The following is a 22264-nucleotide window of genomic DNA, read 5'->3' as shown; positions in this document are numbered from 1 at the left end:
TGACACTGTAGACGCTATCTGACTGTTCCAAAGGAGGGCTTGCTGCTTGGGGCTGGGGAACGACACTTCAGGAAATGGAGCTGACCTACACAGGACATTGGCTAAAACTGAGCTGAGGAAGGCGGTGCTCAGCGAGCAGAGCAGACGCCTCCAGCTGGAGCTGGAAGGGGGAAAAGCACGCCCCAGAGACGACTTACAGCCACCAAGTGGGTCCATTGTTAAAAACTTTTATTGTTGACAGTGAGGAAAGCATGGCACCCCTGCTGAGTGATGGCACTCCCCCGCCCATGGCCCTCTCGCTCCCCGGGCACGCTTCTGCAGGCCCATCCTCCCCTCTGTCCATGCCCCCTGCTGACCGGGGCGCAATTTGCACAGAACAGAGCAGAGGCAGACCGCACCAAGTTTACAGCAAAACGGAACAAAAACCACACAGCCTCATTTGCATAGTTAACCAAGAGAAGCCCAAGCAGCGGCCACTTCCTCCCATCCCTCCCAGCACCGAGGAAATCAGTGGCCAGGAGCTCGCTCCCCGGTCTTTGGGGGGCTGCAGTGCGGCATTGGATTAGAAAGTGACTTAAAACAGAGAAGACTGTGTACATTTGTCCACCACACAGCTGGGTCCCAAAGCTCTCTCCTCTCCAAGGCCATGTCATCTGCCTCTCTTGGCGTCCCTAGGATGTGATAGAGGGAGTGTCCCTGGCCCTGGCCACGCACAGCAGGGGACCTTTCTTTTTAATGAACAGAACACTGTTCAGAAATCCAGAGGGTGAAGCAACAGACACGCTTTCAGAGATCTGAGAAACAGCAGCTTCTCGTTGTGGCCTTGACTTGGCCATCCTTACTTGGATTTTCAGAACCCAAGGTGTGCTGCCCGTAACTTGGCACATAGGCTTGACACCCGGCAGACTAGCAAGCGAAGGACCCCAGACCGCCGGGGGCGCCACCCTTTCCTTGGGCTCAACAGAAAACTGAACTCAGGGTTGCTTTGGCGATGGGGGGAGACATATGGCACATGTAGATAAAATATTTTTAACCTTTTGTTGTTTTGAATGCCTATAAATTACTAATGGCAATAATTAAAAATACCCGTATCCATTCTTCCTTTTTAAAGCAAACATTCGACTCATTTTCTGGCCTCAAGGTTCCAATGCTATTGCTTCATTAAAGTGTAGGTGCTCTAGCAATGTGTGTCTTGCCAGAAATGAAGACGGAATCTTGAGTCGTGGCAGAAGGCAGCCACCCCCAGCTCCCACCGGAGGAGTCAGACAGCTCTGGTGGCTTCAGGAAATACTCCATCCACATCAGAAGGGTAATCTCCCCCAGCTGTAGGGAGCGGACGCTGTCTGGGGCACCAGCCTTCCCCGCATTGTGAATTTAAAGGCTCTCGATCCTCTTTCAAGGCTGTCCAGGGACACCTAGAAAGAATGTGATTTGGTTGTGTCTTGTTGAAATTCATCTGTCTGCCAGAGGTCAGAACAGAAGGTCCACTGTCTGTGTCTGTGGGGACTTGAGACATGAAAAGACACTTAGGATCAACATTCATTCACAGACATTTAAGGCAATGGGTTCGATCGATCACTGGTTTGATGAATGAGCATTGAACAATGGCTCTGCTCACAGCTGTCGTGGAATGGAAACGCTGGTGAGCCGTCCGGGCCCCGGGCCCCACTTCAGACTGCTCTGCTGCCAAAGCCACCATGGCAGCCGTCCGCCACGCAGAGGGCACACTTCTGGGCAGCTGGGTTTCATCACTCCACATTCCAATACAAATTAAAGCAAAAAACCAGTTTTGACCTCAGCTGGCACACGCATAACCTGGGCATCCCCGGTCCTGCTTCTCCATCAGGGAGGCTCTGATGGAGAAGGGACACAGGACATGGGGATGGTGCTTACATCAAAGATTGGCTGGTTCTTTTTTAGGCGATGCTATCCAGATGGTCTTATTGTGCAACAAGGCTCCCAGACCTTGCTGCAAATGCTGGACGAGGAATGAAGGCCCTCTCTCTCCCTCTGTTCTGTCAGCAGCCCCGATTGAGTAAGATGCCCAGCTTCAGGAGAAGGGCATTGGGGCAGACCCCCAGCCCCATTCCAGAACTTCTCAAGGCGTGTTCTTTCTCTCCCTGTTTGGCACGAGGCTGGCCCGCTGGTCCCAGTGGAGAGGACTCTCTCTAACACAAAACGAATGCCAGGGAGCAATGCTCTACTTTTGTCACTTAATTTCCCCCAGAAGTTGAGACAAGAGAACTCCTGGGTCCAGTGGGTGCCCTTTATTGAGGGATGAGATTTCCTATATTGGCAGATCAAAGCAAGTGGGTTTTCGGTGCAGGCACAGTGGCGAAGAACAGTATCACAGCCGCCAGGGCCAGTTCCGTCTCTGACGGAACAGTAGCAGCAATGAAAAGAAAACTCCCAGGACAGCTCGACATGTATGTCCAGCTTACCCCAATGGGCTACTTGAAAGGAAAGACTTTGAGAGATTTGCTTTTTGGCCTCCAAAGAGAATGGGGCTTTTGTCATCGCATTGCAAATGGTGTCTGGATGGCAGCAGGGCGGGACAGGAGATGAGACGTCTCGCCTGTCTGGGGGGTGAAGGGACTGAGAGACCAACTTGTGACCACTTCAAAACACCAACCCAACACTGCATGACATGACACCTTTCCTAGGGCACTTGGGCCACACACAAGCTGTCGGAATGGATGGAGACAATGAGGACAAACACGGAACCGCAGGAAACAACAAAAGACTCCAAGATCTGACGCCTGACGCGGCAGCGTGGTAGGAGCCATGGAAGCGAGTCCCACTCCGGGGGCACAAGGGCCCAGCACCTCAGCTGCCCTTTCTCTCCGCTTTTTTAGTTATCATATATTACAGTGCTCTATAAAACTCTCCTGTTTTTTTTTTAAAGCAGTTAGACAATAAAAGATTAAAAGATGTCTGGAAATATGCAGTATACAAAAATTAACTTTTATCTCAAAATAACATTCCAAAGGCACTTCATTCAGTAGGAAAGAAACTCAGAGTCAGTTCAGCTGCTCTAAGCAGGAACGAGAGGGAGAAAGTCTGAATGTCGGCATTGCAGGAAGGACAGTCAGGAGCAGGGCTCAACTGTGGAAACACATCAAGATTCATTCCTTTTTTTGGTATGTTTTAAGAAAAAGCGATCCAGTAAAATGTGTTTCCATTTATGAAATTCATGAAAAGAGTTCCATTTAAAATAGTGATTTTCTTTTCCTTTTTAAAAAGAGGCATGATCGACCATACTCTAGGAGACAGAGAGGAAGTGTGGCAGGGCTGGCCGTGCCTCCCCTCGCTGTCCTTGGTGACGATGAGGGCCTGATGCACGTAGCCCCACTCATCTTCCTTCCAGGTCTGGCAGAAATGGCCTCCTCCCAGTGTCCATTTCCAAGTGTGGCCAGTGGAAATGGTCGGGGCCTGGATGCGTTTCAGCCACAGCCACAGCCAGGGTGGAAGGAGGGACGGGACCAAGGCTACCTGTGGCAGAACTTCTGAAGCATGCCATAGACATCTTCCTCACGACTCAGTCCTTCGAAGAAGGGGATCAGGTCCAGCAGCTCGGTGTCACCCATGTCATCGAACCAGGACTGCACGGGGACCTGGAAGAGAGCATGTGACAGGGGGATCACTGGCTGCACAGAGCCAGAGAATGGGCTGACCCGGGACACAGAGACTCCAGTCCCACTGGCGGCCCGTCCACACCATCCCCGTGACCTGTGTCCCTTCTCTGATGGAGAAGCCGGCTAGGGACACCCGGGTTAGATGCATGCTAGCTGAGGTCGAAAAGTGCCTGGACTCAGGGCCCCCAAGACCCCTTTGGGCTCTGTGATTCTTAGGGGATGGCTGGGAGCAGTCTGGGCCTCTTTTATTTCTTTGCTTTGCTGACAAACTCTGGTGTTTTTTGTTGTGATGGCTAGGGATCCTGACGATGGTAACCAGCAACTCTCCCAATACCGTTGCCCTCGAGAGGCTCTCTGGAGTGTGGACGGGGTGCTCGGGAAATGGAATTGGGAAGCCCTAAGCCTCAGTGCCACCTCGGGCACTTTGGGCCCATCCTCTCTCCTCCTGGACCCCTCCCCAGCCCACCCCCATGCCTCCCTCTTCAGTGGGGGGGCGTGTCAGACAGAAGAGTTTCATGTCCTCAAACCCCAGTACAAAGCTCCTCTTCCAGATTTCACTTTTTATTAAATTTGGGAGGGAGGCCATCCTAGGTGGTCCTGAGCATCAGGAATCTGGAGGCAATGAGAAAACCAAAGCGATGCCTCATGCCAGATAACTGTTGAGGTTCCTGCCCCCATCTCAGGAAGCCTGGTCAGGGGTGTGGGGCCAGAGCTGCCAATCAGAGGCAGGCTTCCAGGCATCCAGGCACCCCAGCCTGTCTCCTGGCAAAGCTGAGGGGCACAGGAGGGCGCAGGCCCCCTCTTCACTTTCAGAAATGGTCTTGGAGCTCTAAGGGCTGTCTCACCCCATTAAGGGCTGCCTCATCCCTCATCATGACGAGAGTCACAGCCAGACTTAGGCCAGGGCTGGGTCAGGAAAACCTTCCCTACGGTGTGAGCTGGTCACTCCACTCTCTGCCTGGGTTGGCCCTGGGGGGGGTGGGGCCCCTTCATCTAGGACACTTCCTGTTTCTGAGATGGTCCAGGCCTCCCAGGGACTCCCTAGACAGACACTGGCCCCAGTGAACCAGGAGTCACCAGGCCTTATAAAGTGGAGCAGAAGGGGCCCAAGTCCATGGTTACTGACTCCCTCTTCCCTGCAGCCCCCTGCCCCAACCTCCAGCCCCTCCAAGCAGGGAACAGGCAGGAAGGACTAAGCGCCTGGAGTGAGGACACCTGGGTTTGATGCCCACCTCTGGCACTTCCTCTGTAACTGCCACGGCAAGTCTGCACGGGGAGCCTCAGAGTATCCCACTGTCATATGGGAATATTGGCATGTGCACACCTGCCTTGCCTGGGCCCTGGCCTTGGAGGCTGGTATTCAGGGTCAGCTGGAGTGATGGGGAGGAGGAAGGGGGCCAAAGCAGGCAAAGGGTTCCCCTTTGGGGGCTCTTGAGATCTGGGCACCCCACAGGCTGAACTCTGGCCACAGCTATGGCTACTTTCCTGAAATGCAGAGCCAACAGCCAAGATGGGGCCTGGGCAAGGCCCGAGGGGCCGCCACTGCCCTGTGAGGGGGGAGCTCAGAGAAGGGAAGGGAAGCCTGATTTAATTTTGGCCGGAGTGGCCCCCAAGCCGTGCCCACTAGAGAGCAGGCCAGGCCTTTGGCTCGGCATGGAGACAACTGTCCTCAGAAAGCACTTACCGCGTTCTCGGGGTGGAAGATGTAAGAGGCTGGAGAGTTATCAATGATGATCACTTTGCTCAGCTCCCGCCCGAGCTGGCTGAGGTCCTTCACATAGTTTCCTCGATGGAAAACACAGGACTCTCTAAAAAGCCTGGCCCGGAACACGCCCCAGCGGTCCAGCAAGTCTGCCACAGGGTCTGCGTACTTTAGAAACAGAAAAGGGAATAAAGCGGACAATCCGGAGCCCTGGCAGCGGGCTGGTCAACGGGAAGGGGCAAGGTGATGGGGGCGCAATACGGTCTTCTTAAGAGATCTAGACTCCGAATATCACAGAAATTCATTCAGGGACCCCAACCCATCTCCCCGGAGCAGGAGCTGAGCTAAGCTGCTGTGTTTTCATGGATGTATACGTATCAGATATACATTTATGTGCCCATCCATCCATCCCTCTATTTGTCTTGAGTTGATCTAAGAGAGAATTCCCATTTCCCAGGCCCCATGGGGGCCACTTGGAGGCCATTGACATGGCATTGTATGGGAATAGACTCATGTTCATTTCCATGGCTTCACCAGATTTCTATCAGTTGTACAGGCAGGATGCTTATTTACTGTCTCCAGGCAGCCCTGTGGCCAAGGCCGTGAGGACACAGGATAGAGTCAGAGCCCTCTAACCACCAGCCTATAAATGGAGTCGATCTATCAGCAAACAGTCACCCCTTGGAGTGCGGAAATGGTAGTGCTGGTGAGGGGGCTTCTGCCAAATCTGCAGAAAAGAGGCCTGAATGAGGCCCCTGGGGAGGGAGGCGGATGTGAGGTCCAGGAAGGCTTGGGACTTGGGTAACAGTCTCTGCCTGTCCCTACTGGGCTGGAATCAGCTGCAGAACCCTCAGTTCAAGCCAGAGTGAAAGCTCAGCCAGAATTAGCCCCTCTTGCCACTTTCTGGCCTGATCCCGGGCCTTCAAGGGCTGCCAAGCCTGAACAGATGACCACACACATTTTCCAGAGAAGAGCCCCACAGCGGACCCGACTAGAGGGGCTCAAAGCCTGAGGGAAAGCCTAGGAAAGCAGCAGGCCCCAGAACTACCCCCCCCCGGAGGGATGGCATAGCAGACTCACATCAGATCACTGGCCTACCTGGGGAGGAGGAGGCTAGCCCTGGTAGGGCCTCGTCTCAGCTGCTGGCATGAGCAGGTGGCAGGGATGATGGGCGCATACAGGTGTACTCCCCCCCCCCACTTATCACTGCCCGGCACAGGGTCTGGCACATAGAAGGGGCTCCCACCCAAGACAATGCCAAGTCTTCAGGCCTGAAGCTTATGAACCATAAGCCCAGGGACGTCATGGGAGGGCTAGGCTGGACCAGCTTCATTCATATTCATCTTTTAGAGGATTCTCTGGGAAAAACTGGATCTTCCCAAGTCTGTTTGCCAATGTGAATAGAGAAAAAGCAGCAGGCCCAGGCCCATTAAAACCTTGCTTCCCTGGCGAGACCAGAGGCCAGCCAGCTTAAGGAGGAGGGGCCGGCCCTGCTGTGCCCAGTCTCCTGTCCCAAAGGGAACAGTCCCTTGCAAGGCCCAGGACAGCACAGACCCCATGTCTGTGATGATGCTTGGCCAGGCCATGACACACCCACATCAGCTGTGGCGAAGGGGGGAGCAGGCTAACAGAAGCAGCTGTGGGCGGCTGGCCTGGGAAAAGCTGCCTAAACAAGGGAAGGAATTTCAGGCTCTTCCCTCTTGGGCGGCAGGCCACCCCGAGGCTGCCCAGAGCCGGGGGAGGAGCTCAGCCACCTCCCAGGATGGCCCAGGTGAGCCCCGCCCCTGCCCCCTCTGGCCAGCGCCAGGTGTGGGAGGCCAGACACATCTGTGCGCCCCCAACCCTGCCCATCACAGCCTCGTTGTACTCTTCTGCTGGGCCCAGCGCTGAGGATGCCTGCAATGAGGGGGTCACCCCATTTATCCAGAGAAGTAAAGAGCACAGTGCTAAGGGAAGGCCGACTCCAGGAGCTCAGTCTGGTGTGTGCTTGGTACACATTTATGGACTTACGTTGCCTCCCCCAGCAGAATGGAAGCTCCCTGAGGGCAGGTACTGTTTCTTCCTTGTCTTTGTACCCCAAGGCCTAGCAGAGCCCATAGTATGTTGTGGGCACTTAATAAATGCTAGCTGGCTGGCTGACTGGCTGACAATCTGCATTCTGAGCCCGCGGGAGGGCACGTGCGCAAAGGCCCATCGGCGTCAGGGCAACAGCTTTGGAAGGATGGACGCTCACCAGGAGGCCAGGCAAGTGGGGAGAAGAGGCATCTTGGAGGCCGGGTGCCTATGCCTTTATAACCATGGCACTCGTGTGGCGGGCAGCCCGGACTGACTCCGAGACTGGGGCGCCGGCCTCTGGCACTAGCCAGAGTCAGGAGATCAGGGTGCAGGGCCCGCCTCTGCCCAGACTAGCTGTGTGACCTGAGGCGATGAGGCTGTCAGACTGTGGTCACTTAAGGTGCTCCTACAGAAGTCGGGCAGTCAGGAGGCGGTGAAAGGTGGACTCTGCTTTGGATGCAGAGTTGGAGGGGTCTGGGACATCCAGGTGGTGGTGCCCAGCAGTCGCTGGAGATGTGGAGCTGCAGCTCAGGCGGGAGAGGGCAGGGGTGTGCCCTGAGGTGATTATTGAGCCCAGGGGAGAGCCTGGGACCACAGGAGGGCTTTATAAAGGGCTGGTGGGAAGAGCCCATAAGGATGATGAGAGGACAGCAGAGGGCAGATGATGGAGGAGATGGGGAAGGGTCAGCCAGAATCAAGGGGGGGACTGAAAGAGATGATCCGGGAGCGGGGAGGAGGCTTCTCAAACACCCCTGGCAGGTCAAGGCCTGAGGAGTTGAGTGGGAAAGAGACTAGGGGTGGCCTTGGCCACGGCGGTCTCAGCAAAGTGGTGGGGAGGCACAGAGGAGAGCAGCAGGGCTCTGGGCAGAAAATGCCACATGGAGCAAGGCTTTGGGAGCTAAGGGGCACCAGCAAGGCACCAGCTACAAGTGGTGACTCCACTTCACCCACCATCCTCCTTTGTGGGTCTGCTTGTGGGTGGCTCAGGAGCCAGGCTGCAAAGGGCCCTGGGGGTGCCCTGGCGGAGACCCCTTCTAGGAGTCTGGCGGTGAGGAGGACAGAGGGGATGGCGGGGTCACGTGTGTAAGCAGCAGGGAAGGAGCGAACAGAGAAAAAGAAGAAAAGGGCCCATGTGAATCGGTACTGGGCCCTGCCATCCTGGCAGACGGGGCAGTGGTGGGGTGCCAATGAGGGAAAGACCTAGAGCAGAGGCACCGCCTGGCCCAAGTCTGTCGTCAGGCTGCAGACAAAGGCGGGAAGGAGGGGACGTCAGGGCCAGAAAGGACCTGGGATTTCAGAGTTCTGGACTGGGATGGCAGCAGTGATGGGTGAACAGTGGGACTTCTGGTGTGACCAAGCCTGCCGGGGAGGCATGAAGGGGCGGGGGAGCCAGGACATCCCTCAACCGAGTGCTGGCCTCGTGGGGGTCAGTGGTGACAGTGACAAGGTCCTGGGCATCGGTAAGGAAGCTCTAACTCCGGCCAGGCACGTTGGGGCATGAGAAGAGCCACCAGCCAGGGAGGGCGGCCAGGGACCAAGTGTCTGAGCTGAGGGGAATCTGACGATACAGAGGTGGCTCCAGAAGGCTGCAGCCAAGAAGGAGAGGGCAGGGAATGGCAGTGGGGGCTGGGGCTTCAGGAGCCATGGGACAGGGCCCAGCCTCTGGAGTCCAGTGATGGCAGAGTTGGGGGAGGGGTCGGAGCTGCAGGGTCAGCAGATCTCTGGGGCCGGGTCCCTGGGGAGCGGAATGAACTCACTCAAGGGCCTAGCTCTTTGGTTCAGTCCCACGCAGGTGACACAGGATGAGGTCCCCCTGAGATGCTCCACTCACAGTTCTGATAGGCAGCCCTGGGCCAGGCCCTCCGCCCTCACCCCCTTTCACTGTCTTAATGTGTGTCCGTGTTGAACCCCCCCCCCCCGGTAGAATGTGAGCTCTTGGAGGGTAGGGACTGGTATTTTGTGCCACCAGGGAGTGGTCAGCTCTCATCTTGTGGTGGCCTGGGTTCCTGTAGGCCGAGCCCTAGGGGAACCCTCGCTTAGGCAGCTCTGGCTTTGAGCATTCCATGGGACAGCCTGAGTGTTCCTCTGCTGTCCACCAGCCCTGTTGAGCTCACGGGGCTGGCCCGTTCACCTCCTAGGCAGTTTTTCTGTGTCAGCAGTGGGAGCATCTGCAGAGGGTCACCTTCGGTAAGATGGAGGGCTGCCCTCGGCACAGCACCTTTATGTGTGGGCTTTATGATGCTGGCAAAAAAAGCTCCTTCTGATCCTAAGGGCCCCTCCCTCACCCCAGAGCCCACGAGGCCAGGGTGCTCTCCTAGGTGGCCACATACAGATATGTGGGTTCCACCAAGGACTGTTCCAGGGTCACTGCCACTGGCTGCACGTCATTAACCCCTGGGTGTCCTGGCTCCCGTGCTGGGCTCTGTGGCCCGCCCTCAAGTCCCAGAACTTTGGGCCTCTTTTATCTGCTCTCGGCTATTGCCATGACAACCACAAACCTCTCACTACAGTATCCCAAGCCCCCCAGCACAAACAGAGGCTCTATTATAAGCCAAGCCCGGATGGGCTGGGATCCGGTCCCCATGGAAACTCCCCAGCCACGCAGTGACAGAAAACACCCTTGTCAGATAGCAAAGGGAGGGAGGGAAGGAATGAGGGAAGGAGGAAGGGAGGCAGGGAAGGCAGGATTAAAACAGCCCCCCCCCGAGAGGTGCAGTGCCCTCCCTCTGGATACAGCCCCCCCCTCCCCCCTCCCCCCCCCCGGACAAACCTTTGCCAGGCTGGCCGTGAAAAGTACACACTCAAAGAGCTGCCCCATCCTTTGAAGAAATTCATCCACGTGTGGTCGTTTCAAGACGTAGACCTGGAAAAAGACGGGGCTGTTTACTGACAATGTCTGCTTGGAGAGGCTGAGCCCCAGAGCAGGGGCCAAGGTCAGAAGGACTGCTGGGCCCTTCACCTGGGAGCCCCACCTGCGGCTCTGGGAAGGGGGAAGTGGCAGAGGCAGCGCAGAAGAAATGATTCCAGGATCCTTGGGGCTAGGGTGGGCAGGGGGGCTTTGCTGGAAGAAGGGGGCAGGCCATCCCTCCCCACCCCCGGCCCAGGGCTTGAAAAAGACCTTGGCTCATTTCCCTTGGGGCCACCCTCACTATTCTGGAGAAATGGAAAGGCCCCGTATGTGGTACAGACAGTCACAGAAACCATGCGGCCGATGGTGGCTCGGCGTGCCAGGTGCTGGGGCTCCCGTGGGCGACACGATCCCCAGTCACCGGAGCTTATGTTCTAAGAGGGAGAGAACAGCAGGAGCTGCTGAAGGACCCGGTCATGAGGGGCTCAAAGACAGAGGAACTGCAGGATGAGGCTGAGCTGGACAAGGACCAAATCAGCTCAGCCTTCGATGCGCCTGATGTTTAGAGGGAGCTGCCGCCACTGCCGCCACCTCCTGAGTTCATGTCTCCACCCTCGGCCCCTGGGACCGAGTCGCTGTCCCCAAAACACACGATTCAAACAACGGAACTGGAAGTCCCAAGAACGAAGACCAGAAAGCTCCGAGCATTTCTGCATTTGACATTTTTGTGCCAGGGAACTTGGTGGAGGATGTGGACAATAGTCCTATGGCACAGGCAGACAAGGACGGGTCGCAATCGGCACTGCTGGAGGGAGCACCTCAATCAGTGAGATCCCAAATCCCCTGGAGCATCTGAATATTGAGTGATTTTAGTGCTGCTGACTCAGGAGCTGCACAAGACCACTGAGGTCAGGGAGGAAACGGAACCAAGGACCAGAAAGGTGACTTGACCAAGGTCATACAGCAACTAAGTAGAAGAGCCAGGATTCAAATCTGGGTCCTTTGGCTCCCAATCTGAAGCTCCATCTACATGATGCCCCAGGCTGTCCCCCCCCCCCCCCCACTCACACACCCAGGTGTCATTGTTCTGCCTCCCAAGGGAGGAAGGAGTCACTGAAATGGGCCGGCAGACACGGCCCCATGGGGATGGAGCTCCTGCCTCTCCTCACCAGCTCCTCTCCCCAGGTACCACCCACTCAGCCTTCCTGCCCTCCCTAGCCTATTCCCTGGCTCCTTCCAGAGCAAGCTTGGGTGTGGGGCCAATGGGATACTTCCCATCTTGTGGGGGAGTCCCAGGCAGAGGGGGCCGCGCCATGAGGGCCAGTAAAGAGGCTCCTCTCGGCAGGTATGGAGTCACACCTGGTACCGGGATGAACTCAGAGAGAGCAGCACAAGCTCAGCTAAAGGGGAAGTGGGAGTGGGCGGAGAAGAATTCTTATTTAAAATAGGAGAAAACTTCACCAAAACAAAAAGCAGAAACCCACACCTCCCCCAAATGCCAGAATCTGCTGAAATTCGAAATTGAATTTTAGTCCTTTTCCAAGCAGGAAAACAAAAACCAAGCAAAGGATGAACATGCAATGTGGCGAGAAGGGATCCGGGCCATAGTCCTAGTGGGCTCTGAGGTCTGCTCAGGCGAGTGGATTTCCTCTGCTCCCCGGGGGGCCAGGAGCCCAAAGAGGCCAGACAGGCCCCATGGGAGGGGGGCTGAAAGCAAGACAATGCCCCGCTAGTGGGAATCTCATCTTCATCTCCCATGCCCCTCCACGCTCACACTAGGGGGTCCCAGACCCTCTGTGGCAACCCCCAGAGCAGGCTTGGGAAGGGGCACAGCTGCCTCTCGGGACGTGGGCTAGCATGGCTCTTCCTTGTCTGCTTTTTAACTAGAAGCGTTACATGTACACATTGTTTTGAATACACTCATTTCGACATCGCAGTTTCCATGGCACGGCTCGCACGGACAAGCTGGACCATTCACCAATGGCTTCTGCTCCTCCACGTCGGCCGGCCGCTCGTCCTCTAGCGTGTCGGGAGATGCTGGCGTTCTAGGGCTCCCGCTGCCGGTGCCGCTTAGTGTGGCCGTGCCCGAGTGCAAGTAACCAAGAATAGGCCGATGAGAATGGGTCCAGCCTATCCTGGATTACTTGAACCAGGTCACGGCCTTTTCCAGGAGGACGGCTCCCGTGGCTTTATCAACGATGTGGCTTACCTCCTGCGAAGCTGGGATTTCTGCATTCCAAGGCACTCACCCTCTCGGGGTTTCTACTTCTAAGAGAAAAGCCACAGCTGCACGAGGTCCAGGCTGCACCCCTGCTCTGACCTGGGCGCAGTGTGGAGACAGAGCAAGAACATCACCACCCTGCTCGCACCCCCTCCCCCGGGAAGCATTCCCACGGTCCTCCCGCTTAGAATGTATTCTGCACATTTGAAAGCACCAACTGTCGCCCGTCATGCTGGCTTTTTGGAAACTGAGTCAGGCTTTGCTTAGCTGAGTCCAGGCTGTGCCGCCCCCTCCCCTGCCCTCCCCTCCCCTCCAGCAGAATGCAAGCTTCTACTTGGTTGTCTTTGGCTCTCGGCCCAGTGCTGGGGCACTGTTAGGAGCTCCGCATAAGTGAATTTTCCAGTTAACTGAAGGTGTAGGCATTTTGCGAAGCCCTCTCTTTCCTTGGATTCTTGGTGCCTCAGGGGATGATGAAGATGAAGAAGCACCCCAAGCAATGTTCTCCAGCTCTGGGGTCTGCCGCTAGCTAGGGAGCATCCGTCCTGCTCCTGGACGTGACCAGCTGGCCACCTGAGATGGTGATCACCTCCCTTGTAGCCCCAACCTCCCTCAGAGTGGCCCCTGCTTTTCCACAGTGGGCTAGAAAACCCAATGACCCGACCAGCCAGGATGCGTTCAGTGCCCATGCCGGGCAGCAGGGCTCTTGTGGAACCCAACGGCTCTGTTCTTTCTGATGCTAAGTACTCCCTGCCCCCAGGAGAAGCCTGGCCTGCCCATCCCTAACTGAGGTGGCGACTGCGCATCAGAGCCCCGAATGACAGTCTGGGTGTGGGATTCCGGCCCTAAGCTAATGGAAGGAGATGTATGAAGGGGGGCGGTCGCTGCTTCTGCTTGGCATGAGAAGTCTCAGCTTCGCCCAGAACACCCAGGGAGGGCTCCTGCTGAACTGTGCGTTAAGCAAAGAACCATCTTCAGAAGAAAGGCAGACAAGCGACCAGCAGCATCGCGGGCGACTCCTCCCACTGCCAAGGTGCCACGAGATTTTTCTCTGCGCACACACCCCAGCATTTTGGATGATCTGAATGATCAGCGCGCAGCCCACATTAACAGCACAAAGGCTGGGCGTGAGGAGACGCTGCCGCTAACAGTCCCCACCCGCACCTGCCCCAATGTGAATGCTGGAACCCATCAGAGCTCTCCTAGGGCATCCCTGCCCATCCCTCGTCCAACCCATCCCCTCAGTTCGCCAGAAAGCGTGCTTGGCATACATCTAACACGGCAGCCCAGCCGAGGCCTGAAGATTATCTCAGGGACAGGAAGCACTCTTCCTGTCTGCCACATGAATGGGTGGAGCCGGCAGGGACCCTGGAGGCCGCCACGGCTGCCCCAGGATCTGCCTTCCTCCAGGTCCCTGGCAGCCTCCCAAGCAGCCCACCAGGTAATACCTCCATCTGGCCTCAGCTGGGCAACGCACAAGGGGTAGCCAGGCTGGAGAAATGCTGACTGGGGTCTGGCGTCACAGCGTGCCAAGTCAGCCATAGTCCTGGCCACTGAAAGCACAGGCCAAAAGATGGGCTGGAGGTCCCTCCCTCAGCTATTGGGGAACCCTTTGTCTTGGCATTGCAATTCTTCTCCCATACCGGCAGCTTTGAGATTTATAAAGTACACGGGAAATGAAGACTGCCTTCCCTGGGTGGGGGTGGGGTGTTTGGCTTACAAGAGTCTTTTTCAAAAAGTTGGATTCGAATTCTAAGATAAAAATCAATGATTTTTATTCCCTCTGCATTACTCAAATTTCTCCAAGTTCTATTTAAGGGATAAAGCAAAACTCAAAAAAACAAAGTAGATTTCTGGTGAGTCTGGGGTCATGTTTTGCCAGACAGTTGTGGTGAGGTCTCAGTTGTACCTTGACGATGAAATTATGCCAGCAATTCAAAGGAGGGAGGGCTAGTTCTTCACCTTTAACCAAAGCTCCCAACTTTCTACTAAGGGGGTTTTTGCCGAGAATACTCTTCGCTGGCCACCGTCCATAGCACAAGCCTCTTCCTTCTCCCCTTTCTGCCCCAAACACTCCTCTGATCATTCCACCTATGGACAGAACCCTACCTCTGCCTCCCCGTTCCTTCAGTTCTGAGTGGGGGCCCCCTCGGGCCCCATCCCCACTGTATTCTGCACTCTACAAAGTGCATGCACGTTGTTGCCCTGGGTGTACTGGTGGAAGGCAGGGCCTTCTTCATACAGCTTGCTTAACACAGGGCCACGCACACAGGCAGCATGCAATGAATGTCTGCTCATCGACGGATCCAGTTCTGGGCGCCCTCCAAGGACTCAATCCAACACTTCCTGCCTGAAAGGCCCCCATCCTCACTACAAGTGCTGGCCAGTCACCAGCCTCTCCCCTAAGTTTCTTCATCCGTAAAATGGAGCTGCCAGCTGCCTTCAAAGGGCTCTGGGCAAGTCCAAATAAGAGAACATGTCCAACAGCTCAGAAAAGGCAAAGAAGGAACACAGATACAAGTGGGAGGACGGCCATTGCCTAGACAGAGGCTGCCGAGAGGTCTGGAAGCAAACCAGGACAGACGGACGGACAGATGGACACACACCCTCATCCTCAGGGAATGTGTTTACAAGATGTGGTTGCATCTGCCTGAAGGCTCCTTACCCCAATCGGATGCCAAGCCCGCCATGGCACAGTGGATGGCACCAAGTGCTGCTGCAACTGAAATCAGTCGCTATCACCCAGCCCCAAGAGGGAAGGGCCCTCGCCAGGCAGCCGCAATTTCTCCCTGTTATCCCTGGCCTCTGCCTGGCAGCGCCTCCTCCCACTCACTGCCCCAGACAGCCCTCGCCAGAGAGCCGCGAGCCTCCTTTTCTCAGCTTCCTCCAGGCCCCCTTTGCACCCATCCCTTTCTATCTTCTACCAGTTATAATCTGCTACACCCCTCGTGCAGACTTCAGCCTTCGGCTCTCTCCATCGGTGCCTCGGGCCATCGCCCCCTCTTTACCTCCTCCTCCTAGGACTGCAAGAGGAGCCACCTCCTACAGCAAGATCTCCTTGATTGTCTGTGCTCCCCCCAGTTGTTAGCGTCCTCGTCGCCCCACTCAAATGACCCAACTTTGCTGCCCCTCAGCAGAAACACGACAGGGAGGGCCGGCAGGGTCCCTTCCACCGCTGCCGAGACAGAGACAAGCGCTGTTTAATGAGGATTCCAAGAGCAGCTGAGCCCAAGACTTCTCATCAGCCAGCCAGACGGGAAGGGGCAGGCCCCAGACTGAAGGAGGCGTGCAGAAACAGCGATGGCGATGGCCACTCGCTACACATATCCTAGCCCCAAGTTCACCCCCAGCGGCTGAGGGAGGCTGAGCCTCTGCCTGAGCCCACCGCCTAGAAGGGGACCTTGAGTTCTCCGATATGATGCCTACTGTGTGCCAGGCACCGTGCTGAGGGCTGTCCAAATATTATCATTTGACCCTCACAACAACACTGGGTGCCGTTATCACACTCATTTTGCAGGTGAGGAAACTGAGGCAAACCCAGGTTTGTAGACTTGTCCAAGATCACACAGCTAGTGTTTGAAGCCACATTTGAACTCAGGACTTCTGGGCTCCAGACCCAGCCTTCTCTCCACTGCACTTCTCAGGGCCTAAAACCTAGCCAGCTCCCCGACATTAAGAAGTCAGAAAGGCCTATTAAAACCAGGTTAAAAAAATGAATCATGTGATTTTTAAAAGGTAGCGAGGGAGATCAGCCCTGAGCCCCGTGTAACCTCATCCGGTTTTCTGAAGCTCAGTGCGCTTCAGCGGTTTGGACCGAGCTGCACAAGGCCCAACAGGCCTCCCGGGGCCCTCGCTGGAGGTGAGGGCATGGACGAGGCTCATGGGTCTAGGTTAGGTGCTGTCCCTTACCATGGCCCCTGGAGCTGAGGAAGCCACAGGCTCTGAGTAGGGAATGGGGAGGTGAGAAGGAAAGATGACCAGACACCGGGCCCTGGAAATAGGAACCCAGGGAGAGGTCATCCAGGGAAGCTCTGTAACTTGGCGCAGGGTGGGGGGAGGAGGGTCCTCCAGAGAGGAGGGTCTCTAGATGAGTCAGGAATACTTTCAAACAACAGCTGAGCTAGCCAGCCATGCAGGGTCACAGAGAGACCCTGATGGGCTGAGAGGGGCGCCGAGTGGGCCAGGGGGCTTCTGGGCAGGAAAGGGGGAAGAACTGAGGCTCTCAGGGTGTTTTACCAAATCAGGCTCACTGACTGGAGGCTTCAAGGCACTGAGCTGGGCAGGAGTCGGGGGCTCCTGAGGAAGGGCGAGGCCCAGCTGTCTGTGAGCGCCTGTGTAGGGGGGATGGCACCCTGTGACCTCCTTCAGGATGGTTCTAACTCTTCAAAGTGCCAGCCTGCTTTTCGCAAAGATGGGTAGGACTCTGTCCAGGCCCAAGGAGAGGGCGAGGTCTAGGGACCCCAGGTCAGGGAGGGAAGGAGAGGCAGGTAGCCAGCCATGCATGGGGACCCCAAGCAGATAAAACCCTGGGCCAGCAGGCCAAAGGAGAGGGCACCACCATGGCTGCTGGGGGCTGGGGGCGGGGCTGAGGTGACAACATTCCATAAATTCTACAGGAAGCCTTGTCAGGGTGACTGCCCAGCAGAGATACTTACCTGATGTATGGTTCCATCGATTTCAACCGGAACGATAAAATCAGCATTACTGATAGGCTGGAGAGAATGAGAAAAAGATCAGTGTTTCCCAAGGGCCCAGAGTCAGAAACATGCTCACAAGTGCCCAGGCTACTGTAGGAGAGAATGGTTGATTGTCTCCAGAGGCAGGAGAGAGACTCCACCCAATCAGTGGGTTTCTCCCTGAGTTTTTACTCAACCATTTTGCTGATCCTTTTCTTACTCTGAGGGGCAGGGATGTCACCCACTTGCTCACAGCAGATATTTTATCATAAAACTGGACCCAGCTGGAACCCCGTAACCTGTGACTCTGTCATGGGGGAAGGCTTTTCCTTTGCTGACCTGGGTCAGAAGGTTCTCTCCTACTTCTGGGCTTTGGCAACTGCCCAGAGAACTGCTCAGTGATTGGTTCAACGTTCCACAGCCAGGACATGTCAGAGGTGACACCTGGCCCCAGATCTTCCTGGCCTCCAAGGATGCCTTTCCCCGTTCCTGAAACAGGAGGGCTAAGTCTCCCTGGGGATGGGGCCTCAGAAACTGGCCATGTCTGCAGCACCCCAAGTCACTCTGCAGAAGTGAGCTGTGGATTGGCTCAGCTCTTTAGAACAGAGGTAGACAGACAGAATTCAAGACCTCCTTCAGAGCAGGGGCTTTCTCCTCCAGCCCTGGGTCGGGAGCTCCTCCATCTCTGTCCACTAACCCATGCCTAGCTATCTTGGCACCTCTGGCCATGAGGGAACAAGCCAAAAGCATGGACGGCCCCATACAGACCACCAAGCCTAAGAGAAAAACAATGGGCGAGTCCATCCAGATGGATGGAGTTTGGTTCTGAGCGCTTGAGGGACAAGAGAAGCCCAAGACAAGGCCTCAGGCCTCAGGGACCTGGCAGATCTCACTGGGGAGCTGACAGTAGGGCAGGAAAGCTCAGGGAACACACCCTATCCAGGAGGGCCTCGGGGCATCCCCTCCCCCTGGGGAAAGACAGACTCTACTTCTCTGGCCCCTCTCTCATCTGTCTCTCCCTCCCGCTTCTCTCCTTTTCTCTCTCTCCTCTTCCTCCCTCTTTCTCTCCTCTCCTCTCCCTCCTCATCTCTCTCTCCCTTCCTCCCTTCTTCTCTCTCTTCCTCTCTCTCTTTCCCTCCCCGCCTCCCTCTTTTGTATCCCAATCATTTGTGTCCTTTCCTGTTTCTTCATTAAATAGTGCCTCACACAGAGTAGATGCTTCATATGTAAATGTTTGCTGACTGACTTTCTGAGGGATGAATGCTTTGCTGAATTCCACGGAGGCTGGGCTGCCTAGCATGCTGTGGGCACACGGGTGAAGAGCCTCTGTAGAGTGTTAAAGGTAGAGATGTTCACAAATAACCCCATTCTAGCTAGGACAATTTCCAAGCAATGCCCTGGTGATTCTGTGCTCTCAGACAAAGGAGATTGGGTTGGTGGGGGTGAGGGGACAAGGGGTGCCCGTGTTTGAAGATAAATGGGGGCTCTTCAGTCTTTGGAGGCCCAGTCAGTCACTGGGGGAGCCCCTCTGCATAGTGGCCAGCCCAGGGCAGGAGGGGGGAGTGGTCTGGCACGGTCAGCCTACCCTGCCCTGCTGGGCCCATCAGCCTCTGGGCATCTGGAGATGTTAACGATGTGGAGGGAAGGCGGTCCCAACTCGGACCCTCCACCATTCCCACATGGCTAGTCACCGTGATGGCTCTAACCAGATCCTAACATTCATCCAGCTTGGGAAATCCCCCAGCCCACTAGGACTCAGCACTGTGAGTGGCCACCCCACCAGGGGTGATCACCAGCAGCTCTAGAGTGCCTGCCCCCAAGCTGGTTCTTCTCAGCCTGGAGGGGGAAGCTCTGAGGCCTCAGACAGGTTGGTGCCGTCTGCCCCGAGCCCCAGCACCCAACCCCCCAAATGGGAATGCAACAAGATTTTTTTCATCATGTGAGCACTGTATTTCACCACAGAATAAAGATTCATGGCTAAAAAATAAGAAGGAAAACCCAAGCCTGCCCAGACCCAAGGCCCTTCCCCAAGGAGTCAGCTTGGGAAGGGCATCTTTGAGGAGAGGCCTGTGGGAGGATCGGCCCATACACCAGCACCCTGGCCTCAGGGTCTCGTGGGTGCTGGCTGGTTCTGGGAAGCGGCCCTATACACTGAGGTTGTAGGAAGAAAAAAAAAGGGATGGCCCCCTGGGCAGAGATGCTTCAGTAGAGTCCAGCACCTCTGGCTGGTTGTTTGTCTAAACTGCAGCCAATGAAGGGGCCAGTGTGGGGAGTCAGGTAATTTCTGCCCAGCTTTTCCAGGACAGCTCAGGAAAGGCCAGCATCTCCCCGCCCCCTGCTGTGATGGTGCCTGGTCTGTGGGCAGCAGCAACACCTCCCTGCAGGGTCTAGGGTGAAATGCTTCCAAGGCCACCTGGGGCCCAGTTGGGGCCAGTCTGTTATTCTCATGTCGCCACGGCTTGAGAAATCTGCCTGGCACAGGAAATAGTAACTGTGGTGCAGGAAATTGGGAATGGGTCCCTTTTCCTCTGTGCACTGGGCACAAAGAGGCCTTTGTTCCACTAGGAGCAGGCCTGAGGAAAAGCCCCATAGAAGGCCTCAGTCTTCTTCAAGATGACTGCCGCCCAGCTTTGAAGGCAACAGGACAGACCAGCTCTGACCTCTGCCTCCCATGAGGCCAATGGCCCTCAGGCTGCCAATGAAGCCAGGGGGGTGGGGGAGGGGGAATGGGGGAAGCAGCAATGAATGATTCCTGGGCATTTACAGAAATCACATGAGGCCACCAGGGCTGAGAACAGGGCCTCCTCCTGCCTTCCTTCTCCCCAGTCTCTTCATCATGGATTGTGAAGCCTTCCGACACACGCCTCTCGCCCATCTCTCCTCCCCACTTTAACCTCCTTGTTCTGGTATCCAAGGCATGAGAGCTAGGCCTTTCCTCAGCTTGTCCACCTCTACCTCCCCACGGGGTGCCAAAGGTAGGGTGCCCACAAGTGGCTGGGCCAGGCCTTTATGATGCTCATGAGCACAGCTCAGGCCGACTCAGCCAGATGGTGGTGAGGACAAGGACCTCACCAGTGATTCCTCAGAGGAAAGAGATTAAACAAACCAAACAATCATGAAAAGACACTTTTAAACCGGGAAATATCTACTAGTTATGGGCCGTCATCCTCACAGCTGGATGACCTCCCTAGAGCAGACTGAGAAATTCCTAGGGCAAAAGCTTCCCAATCCCCCCCACTCCAGGGCACAGTTAATTTCCCAGGCCAGCCCAGCCACGGCCATCCAGGAGCACCGAGGATGATGATCCAGGGCCCAAAAAATCAGGACTCTAAAGAGAATCCTAATTTCTGAAGCCAGAAGCAGTTGGCCTGTCACTATTTCCCAGCCAGCAAAGTAATCTTTACCCAACAGAGTGAGCTTCCCCTGCATAGGGCAGGGAAGCCATAGGGGCTCATGATGCCTCCGAGCCCTCCCCAAGCCCAAGAGCACAGATCTCTTGGCTTTCTCATTTACCTTAAAGGAGCTGTGCACCAACGTCTCATCGAGGTCAATGACCATGCACTTCTTGCCGTAGTCTGGTACCTTCAGTTCTGGAAGGAGGTATTTAGCTGAGGGCTAAAGAAAGAGAAACACCCAACAGTGAAATAACCCGCCAACATTTCGGACTTTGAGCAGCACCCAAAGCAAGTCCACATGTGCCCCACTGCCACCGTTCTGGGGAGCCACATGTAAAGTGACAGTCATTCAGTAGGACTCGACACCCCCGAGCGTCCTCGGGCCAACGGAGCCAACGTCTACACAGAGAATGAACAGCGGCCTTTTGCTGCCTGGGGGCACCACAGACAGACAGACAGACACCTAGGAAGGGAGGGCTCAAGGGCCTGGAAAACCTCAGGAGAGCCAATCAGGGATGGCCGGGCCTCCTCTGCGTGCGCCCCTGTGACGGCGAGCTTGGACTCTCCACGCCGCTTGAACGAGCTACTGTCTAAGGCCCTGGCTCCAGGAGGGGGCCGGAGAGATGGGGAGGCCGCATGGCTGGGGAGGAGGGCAGGGCCAGGGACACCCTGGCAGACCCTGGGCGCTCTGGGCTCCGACTCTGGAGAGCTGTGTGACTTCACCCCAAGTCTTGGTTCCTTCATCTTAAAATGGGGGTGAAAATGCCTGTCCCATCCTTCTGCTAGGGTTGTCACAAGGCCAGAGTTTGTGTTAACCACTAACAGTTGTAGAAAGGCGAGTTATTATTCCTATCATTACTATTAGGTTTGAGAGAAGGAAAATGAACACTAGGTGTGGAGAGAGAAGATGTGGGTTCAAATGCTCAACTTTGGGCCAGTAAATTAAGCTCTCTGGGCCTCAGTTTCCCCATCTATAAAACAAAGGGGTTGAACAAGTTCTCTAGGGTTTCTTATGACTCGCTGATGGGGAATGTCCAATGTTACCCTATGTCAGCCAGTGTCCAATCCCACCTTAGACTGAGGGCCTTGTTCCGTTTGCTGTGATCCCTGTTTAATTTACCAGGGAAACTATAAAGAAAGGAAATGAGAGGGTGCTCGCTGCTCCTTTAGCTCAGACTGGACCTCGGCCAGACAGCCCAAGCAGCGGCCAAGAGGGTGGCTGATTCAGGCTCAACGTCTGGAGACGCTTCCTGAGGACCGAGGGGGCCCCCTCCTGAGGAGAGGTCAGGCAGAGGCTGGTTACCAGTGGGGATTCCATCCACTCTGGGCCAGGAGCAGAGACATCCTGTGGGAAGCACTCCTTGTGTGAGCCCCGCGGACTACCCCCAGAGCCCAACCCCAGGCACATTTCACAATTAACCCACAGGAATGATGTGACATGCAGTGGTTGGAGAGCAGGGGAAGTGGATTTGTAGACAGATTCTTTGGGGAGCAGAAGACACTCATCAAGTTGCTGGAGGAGGGCCCGCCTGTGGCCTTCGGTCTCACTTAAGCAATGTCTGGGACCAGGACCCGCCTGCAGGCTGCCCATGCAGGCCCCCGGTGTGTTCTCACTGTGGTGAGCCCTAAGGACTTCTCAGCTCCTTGCCAGAGGCCCTCCATGCCACGGGGAGACAGACGCACACGAACTGTGCAGAAAAGGCTCTGGGCTCCAACTGGAGCGTGGGTGACAAAG

The 22264-nt window shown here is 55.9% G+C and overlaps 1 protein-coding gene across 3 annotated transcripts in view; it reads right to left on the bottom strand.

The window, feature by feature from the left end:
• Positions 1 to 211: 211 nt before the first annotated feature.
• CTDSPL (CTD small phosphatase like) overlaps positions 212 to 22264 on the bottom strand; it is a 77799-nt gene continuing 55746 nt past the window's right edge. For all 3 annotated transcript variants that reach the window (XM_020964378.2, XM_020964374.2, XM_020964377.2), the window contains 5 exons: positions 20648 to 20749; positions 17114 to 17170; positions 10163 to 10255; positions 5320 to 5505; positions 212 to 3614 (listed from right to left, as the gene is read on the bottom strand). In XM_020964378.2, coding sequence (XP_020820037.1) covers positions 3489 to 3614; positions 5320 to 5505; positions 10163 to 10255; positions 17114 to 17170; positions 20648 to 20749 — 564 coding nt within the window. In that variant the 3' untranslated portion in view covers positions 212 to 3488. The remainder of the gene's footprint in view (positions 3615 to 5319; positions 5506 to 10162; positions 10256 to 17113; positions 17171 to 20647; positions 20750 to 22264) is intronic.

The sequence above is a fragment of the Phascolarctos cinereus genome, unplaced genomic scaffold (genome assembly GCF_003287225.1).
Source record: "Phascolarctos cinereus isolate Bilbo 61053 unplaced genomic scaffold, phaCin_HiC Scaffold_4;HRSCAF=312, whole genome shotgun sequence".
Classification (NCBI taxonomy): Eukaryota; Metazoa; Chordata; class Mammalia; order Diprotodontia; family Phascolarctidae; genus Phascolarctos; species Phascolarctos cinereus.
Note: the sequence above shows the minus strand (reverse complement) of the source record. Positions and strands in the feature narration are given on the sequence as shown.